Raw genomic sequence first — 7,393 nt, forward strand, 5'->3', positions numbered from 1 at the left:
ACGTAAAGCTCCGTTAAGTTTACTTCGCACGTGTTCCACAAGCATAATCTTAGTGGCTTTTAAAGGTCATATTGCGGTAATGGCACTCGAGAGGCCACAGATTATAGTGGCCGTCTACTTTTAGTCTTCGAAATATTGTTCGGGAAGGTGAGAGAGAATTATGGGAACCAGAGGCAGCGTGAGAACTCAAAAAGTACTTTACCGTAAGAATACAAAAAGAACAATACGATCAAGGGCGTCACATAAAATAATGATTCTTGCATTCAAAAGTAAAGATATACATGTTCAACAATAATGGTCGTGGCGGGTGGATCGTGCCGTGGCGGGTGGATCGTCGTTGAGCAGATCGTGGAAGGATGATCCCGCGGCCCGCTGGTGCCCTTCGGACCAAAATGTCGAAGCCTGGAGGAGTTGATTTCAAGGGCGGGACATAGCCGACCGATTAAAGCTTGGCGGAGTCCTGCAATTCAGAAACTGGAGTCAGCCGACCTGAGCTCCGCAGCACAAGACGACAGCAGCCAACGAACAAAAAATAAGGGCGCAAACGAGGTGGTGTACATTGCACATGGTTGAAAAAAACCCGAGACTGCGGGTAAACGACACAACACTAAAAAGTCTAAAGAAACTTTTTAGTGTTGTGTCGTTTACCCGCAGTCTCGGTTTTTTTCAACCAGCAGCCAACCCTCGTGGCCCGTCAGTTCGCTTCGACGCCCTCTCGCGCCTCTTCCTACTTCTTTTCTTCACACCACCGAAAATCTCTTCTTCATTACCTTCCTCAGGATCGTGTCCGTCAGCAAACAAATGATGACACAGAGCTCCGGACAGCTACCGCCATCTATGAACGACGGCGGCAACCAGACAACCAGCTTGCCGGTTGTCTGGTTGCCGCCGTCGCTCATAAATGGCGGCAACCTTTCGAGACTTTCCACTCTGGCTTGCCGACTTGCGGCCGGCCATTACTTCATTTCCACCATAGTACAGCTTCGCTGAACTTCCTTCTCCACCACAGAGGAAAGGCTGAAAGTTTTTTCTCCTTGTCTTGCAAATCATGACAAACTCTGCCCTCTCCAGCCTTTTGGCTACCGGGGGAGCGGCACGAGGGTTGTGCCGCTCTTTGGAGGAAGTCCCCTCCAGTGAGGTAGGGCGATAGTGTCGCTCTTCACCAAGGGGGGGGGGGGGGGGGGAACTCAAAGTACGTGCAGGCGTGAGCACTGCCTGCCTGTCTTGACACTGGGGGGAGGGGGGGGGGGGCAGGTGGTGTGCTTCCCCTAGAAGCTGAAGGAAGCTGCCGCCCCTGCTGTGAGGCTGGGGCCCGGGGAAAAACTGCTACGATATCAGGCGAGACCATGGGTGGCTTTTGATTCCGTTCGCGGTGCAGGGCTGAACACCGTGGAGCGAAGTTCATCAGCGAAATTGTCAAATTCGAGGGGTGAAAAAATTTAGTACAACACGCCGACGCGTATTCATTGGCACCAAAGTTCATGCGACGAATTGTCGATGACCGCCGCCGAAGCCGATATAAGATGTCAAGGCGTCAGTTGCGTGATCGACTCCATCTGCGCCAATGATCACTTGCAAACGCTGAAAATCCGAGTGCACTGCCCAAGCAGGACGCCGCCAGCAAACCGGGTGTCACAAAAAAAAAAAAAACGTTAAAGTAGTTGGAACTTGGTTCCACTTCGGAGCCAGTCAGAAATAAGTCAGTTACTTGACCCAACCGGTAGCGGCGGACGCCGGGAGAACAATATCAAGCACGCCTGTACACCTTTTCCACAAGGGCGCAGCCATCTAGAATTTCGTCACTTCTTATATGCGTTAAGATATCGCTTGAGTCTCTCCCTGCCGCTGGGAAATGTTCACGAAAATTTCGTGATTGTCAGATATTCTTGATTTGCCTCACCAATATTTTCTCGCGTATTGTAGAATGAAATGTTTTATTATTTTTTCCTCCCGGATACCAGATACGGAACTCACGTGACTGAGAACGAAAGAAAACGAAAAACCTTCTATATACGTTTCCTGTTTCCTTTCGTTCTCAGTTACGTTGGCTCCATATCTGGTGTGCGGGACGAACAAATAATGAAACATGTCCACCTGGAACATGCGAGAAAATACAGGTGAGGCCAAACAGGAATGAATCACAATCACGAATTTTTTGTGATCACCTTCCAGCGGTCTGGAGAGATCAAAACAATGCTTTATCCGATACCAGAAGTGACGACCTTCAAAATGGCTGCGTCCTTGTGGAAAGGGTATATTAGGGAGGAGATCGAACAGTCACGAATCTAGCAGTACGCTTCAGCTGTGTGGACAAAAACCATACTTGTTTCTTTTTGATCTGAAAAATCGAAGACGGCGATTCGAAGGCTGCTTCTACACCAATGGTCACTTGCAAACGCTGAAAATCGAAGTATAGCACGGTCGTGCCCAGACCGTGCTATAGACCTTTTTCGCATAACCTCAAACCAGCCAGTAACTAACGTACCCTCGACCTGGTGCATTTTTAGATTGCCCGCTGACACAGGGTACGCAACCGCCAAGGGAATGGGCGAAAAGGCTTAAAAACGGACGTCGTGCATGAGTTAGTTCCGAGAGCTCCTTTTTACTATGCTGCAATTTCCGAAAATCTAAGGTTGTCTGGCTACCACTGCGTGGTCGTCGGATGGATAAATAATTTTAAAAAGCATAAGAAAAATAGCAGAAAGTCTGCCATGAGCACAAGATGCTTCAGCGCGCGTGTGGCTGCAATGTTATCGAGCTTCGCATTTTCCCTAAGAATCCTTATTTATGAAGTCAATCGATTGCGAGCTTGAATCGCGAGAGATTCGTATCAGACTCAACGTCACGTTTAAGCTCACGACCACATCGTCTACGACAAGAGGACCGATTTTAATTCCCGGCGCAGGTGGTCCAATTAGGTTATCACTGCAAGCCCCGTGGTATCTGTACGGTACGAAAAAGTCTACATGCCACCACTCAAGATGGAGCTATCAAATGCCGAGTGCTTACCTGCATAGACTACATTAAACTGCTCATATATACTTCGTTGTGGAAACTCAATCAAAACACCCCACCGTCTTCGTCCTCGTTCTCTCGAGGAGGCAAGGTAATGGCCTGTGAGTAGCCAGCTGGATTCAACCGGACAAGCTCCAACCAACTTATTGCAGCCCACCATAGCCAAGTCTAGCCAAGTTCCCCCCATACCCACACCGTTGCCTACCCAGATAGGTGTGCTGCCAGAACTAGCCGGTGTTTCTTTTTCTAAGCTGCTAGACGGCGTCTTCGGCGACGCAATTCTGAAGATGGCGGCGCCGTTAAAGAAAAGGTCTATACTCCGTTTCACCTTATGTTGTACCGCAGCGAAGGACTAGAAGCCCGAGCTCATACCGTTGGCAGCTGCCCTTGGTGCACGAGAGCTTGTGGCGCAGAGATGTGCCCTAGAGCAAGAAACTCGCGCTTGTAGCCTTTCCAACAACACGACGCGTTGTTGGAACAACACAACACAACACAACAACGAAAACAAGACGAGGCGAGGTTCAATTTATTTGTTACACTGTGTTACTAAATTCACTTGTAGCATCGGCTGTGGGGACAACAAGCTTGGTAAAGCGCTCCCAATAGTTCGATTTTTTGCCTAATGCTTTGTTTAAGCTAAAGTACAGACGCAGTTTTCGATGAAGCCGATACTACAAGTGCCAGCACGTGACCCTGAACAGTGCTTGCACTGCACGAGTGCGCGGGCTTGGCAGGGACGCTGAAAACCCGGAGCTCCCTCTTGCAGATTTTGCCACGCTCACTGTGAGAGTGGCAGATGCTCGTGGCCCACCCCGTGGCCCGATTCAAGCCTGACCCAAGTCCGAGCGCCCGACCTGCATGCGCAGCTGCGAGCAACTCGTTCGTTCACGGAATATTCTGAGTCATCGACGAGGAAAAGGCTACAAATAAATCGTGGCTGAATCCACCTGAATTAATTAGAGCCACTAAATGAGCAGCGCTTATACCCTAGTTACCCTAGCCCTCTCAACTGTCCCTATGTCTACGATCGTTTTCATCCCCCAACTGTTATTGAGCTCAACTAAATTGTCCGGTGTTACACGGCACATAGTCTCAGCCACTACCTACTGCAATGCTGACGCGCCCACAGAATGGCTGTCTAGGGGATACGCTTTCGCCGATGAGGTGCCTCTCCCGACCATTGTAGGCGGCGCGCGGCTGGTGATATTTGTTCGTCTAGAACACCGACCGTGGCGTGCACTCTAAGAAGAAATGGAGGAAAAAGGTAGCAACGGCGCGTCTTCCTCCCTTCTACTGACGCGCCCCCAAGCGGACACGAGAAAAAGAGAAAAATAATAAAATGTTGGGGTTTTACGTGCCAAACCAACGACGGGCATCTGGCACGTTCCAGCGGAGGACTGAGGATTAATTTGGACCACATGGGGATTTTTTGACGTGCAGCCGACGCGCCTCCTCCGCAATATGCCTCCGTCAGATTGCGAGCACCTCGGCCGGGATTCGAACCCACCACATGGGGATCCGTAGGCCAACGCTCTCGCCTCGGAGCCACCGAGGCGGCTGAGAAAAAGGGAGGAACAAAACGTTTCTCTCCTTCTCCAGGCAGATTTCCACTGGTCACCTTGCAAAGTTCATGTTTTGGAGGAGAGACGAGGCGCGGGGAAACACTGATAGATTCCAGTCGTTCGTCGCCGCGGCCGCCAAAATCTAGATCCCCGACGCTGACAGGGCCAGGATTCTGACGGCCCCGGTGACTTCGAAGGATCCCCTGCGCTGAGCCCGTCACCCGCCTGCATGCATAAAGACGACTTATGCGCCAACCGCTCGTCAAGTGCTCGTTACGTCAGTTATAGGTTCTGGTAGCGGTCTAAGCGGTCCTTTTCAGGGCCCCCATATTTTGCAAACGGAGCTGTGTTTTTAATGCGGCACCCCGTGTCTCTGTAAAAAGTTCACAGGAAAGACCCAGCAAAGGTATGTGGCCCCCAACTTGGATATCGGGTGTTATGATTCGAATAAAAATTGTTCTTGCTTATTTCGAGCCTGTGATCAAAATAAATGCCGCAGTTGCAGTCGTCCCGCGGTGCTGTTGCTCGCCCATTCGCCGTCGGCGTGCCTCAGCTTCGTCGGCTTTGCTAGCGGCGCACTGGCGGAGGCGGTTGATCTGACACACCGCGTTCGGCTTTGGCTAGCAGACGGCGTTCGTAAAATGGCGTCAGCTGTTGCTGGCTTCACGCGGCGGTACCGTTCGTGCTTCTATTCATTCGGCGTTCGTTGCCATGGTGACGGCGAGGAAAGCAGACGAACTTTTTGATGCGGAAGAACGCTGCGGCGCAGCGATACCAGGTGCGTTCTAAGGCCCTTCCCGCATGCTTTTCAATGGGCGGAAGGCGAACAAAAAGAGTTCGAAATAAGGACTTAACGCACAAGGCTGTATTTCTCCAGCGCCTCATAATTCAACGAGCCTTGCACGAAAAGCATGTTTTTTTGGCCATCCCGCGTCCTGTTTTTTTTATCCGGAACATGGGTCTAAAGTATCAAACTGCCATCAGTTCATTGCAGAGGAATTCAAGTAAAAGAGACATAACGAAAGTCTTATTGGCACCGATATCACGATGGCCGTCCTCGCCGAGCTTCGGGTTCCGCGACGTGCCGTGATCGTTCTAGCGGCAGCTCTGGCCCCGAAACGTAACTCTTCCGACAATATTTGCTTCTATTTGCGCCGCCATCTTGGGGCTGGTGCAGAGCAGACGCAAAGGCCCATCATCATGATTCAAATGTGCGACTTTCTCAGCATTAGATTCAGATTCGGTGTTATGAAGCTCATGCCATATTGCTTTGCTTTGTTGCGAACTGTTTAAACATTTGTGTATGACGGAAAAACGTTTCCTGTGATTTCAGATAAAGCTTCAGCCAATTAACCAGGCACGTAGCCAGGGGGGAGGTTGGGGAGGCGGGCCCACGGGGCCCGCCCCCCCCCCGAAATCTTCCATTTTGCTGGGACCTCCTCTCCTCCCCTCCATACAGCATTTTGTCATCGGCAAGCCCTCCCCCCCCCCTCCCCCCCCCCCTTTCCGTAACAAAATCCTGGCTACGTGCCGGTAACTGACAACTATGACTTTAAGCACCAATAGGGGTAAGTGTCGTTACTTTGAAGCGTAGTCTATTTAGTGGCTCGTGTACCCTTAACGAAGAGCTGATTGAGGCGCCGATGCTAGTGAACACCTGCTGACGAGGAGGCCTCAGAAGCTCGCGCGCAACGTGCAGGAGATTTAAATTAGATATCTCGCTCCTGGCAGACGATCAGCGAGAGCACAGGGGAGTCTCTGCAAGAGACCACTACTCGCGGGCCGCTCACATGTTCAGGATTCCGATGTTCTTGTAGTACCCGGGCCGGCTGCTGCGGTACTTCTTGAAGGCCGTGACCCCCATGCGGAAGGGCGTCTTGCCCTCGTGCTGGTACAGCGCGTGAAAATCGTCGGCGCTCAACAGATGCACCAGCGAGTAGCGGCCGGGCAGCTTCTCAGCCACGATGGGGCCGTACTGGCGGTGCATGTCCAGCGCCGCCTCGTGCCGCCGGTCCGGGTCGTATTTGCCTGGGGTTACGAGACAGCCGCGTCTTTCACTATTGGCGGAGAGTTTTTTTGGTGGCGCCCTCCTCCGGTTCCCTTTCGTGACGGCATTACCTTGCGTACAACAGGTGCGATGGTGTTTGTAATGAGCGTGGTGGAAGACTGAAATCATTGCGCCCTGGAACCACCTCTGCCAACACCGTCGAAATTGAACTTCTTACATTCCTCTTATTCCTGTCGATGACAAATCCTTTGCTGACGTCATATTCAGCATTCGGCCAATCGCGGCAAGTAGACTACAGCGAAGCTTTCGATCGCGTGCCTCGCCAATGGCGCCGAGGGAGATCAAAAGCGTCGCTGCAGTCGACGTTCCAGATTGACCAAACCATAGCTTCCTGTCTACTCATAATGCCTGCGCAATCGCTGAGTAGCAACGAGAAATATCCTGAAAATCACAGCGAGGCGGGTCAAATCTTGCAAATCACGGCGAGGTAAATCCTGGTCGTAGCGTCACGAACGGGAACCATAAGATGGCACCGCCCAAACATCTCGGCGCTAATAGAGAGTTTAAGGGAACCGTTTTTGCATATCCTCTACGGTACAATGGGCCCCCCGGCACGTACTGCGCATGTTCCAAGCTTCTGCGGTGGGTGAGTGTGACACATGCGCAGTTCGTATCGGAGGGCCCATCGTACCGCGGAGGATGTGCAAAAACGGTTCCCTAAAACTCCCTAATATTCATATGGTGTAACCGCCGAGTGCAGCGGTCACATGAACAGCGAGTGATTCGAAAGACATTTCTATTGGAGCGG

The 7,393-nt window shown here is 51.5% G+C and overlaps 1 protein-coding gene across 1 annotated transcript; it reads right to left on the reverse strand.

The window, feature by feature from the left end:
- Positions 1 to 242: 242 nt before the first annotated feature.
- LOC120849517 (ecdysone 20-monooxygenase-like) lies at positions 243 to 6,571 on the reverse strand. Its single transcript, XM_040221756.2, has 2 exons — positions 6,368 to 6,571; positions 243 to 460 (listed from the first exon to the last, which is right to left on the reverse strand). The coding sequence occupies exons 1-2, from the start codon at positions 6,562 to 6,564 to the stop codon at positions 418 to 420; spliced, it is 240 nt and encodes a 79-aa protein (XP_040077690.1). The 5' UTR covers positions 6,565 to 6,571; the 3' UTR covers positions 243 to 417.
- Between the last annotated feature and the right edge of the window lie 822 nt (positions 6,572 to 7,393).

This window comes from Ixodes scapularis, unplaced genomic scaffold (genome assembly GCF_016920785.2).
Source record: "Ixodes scapularis isolate PalLabHiFi unplaced genomic scaffold, ASM1692078v2 ptg000080l_1__unscaffolded, whole genome shotgun sequence".
NCBI lineage: Eukaryota > Metazoa > Arthropoda > Arachnida > Ixodida > Ixodidae > Ixodes > Ixodes scapularis.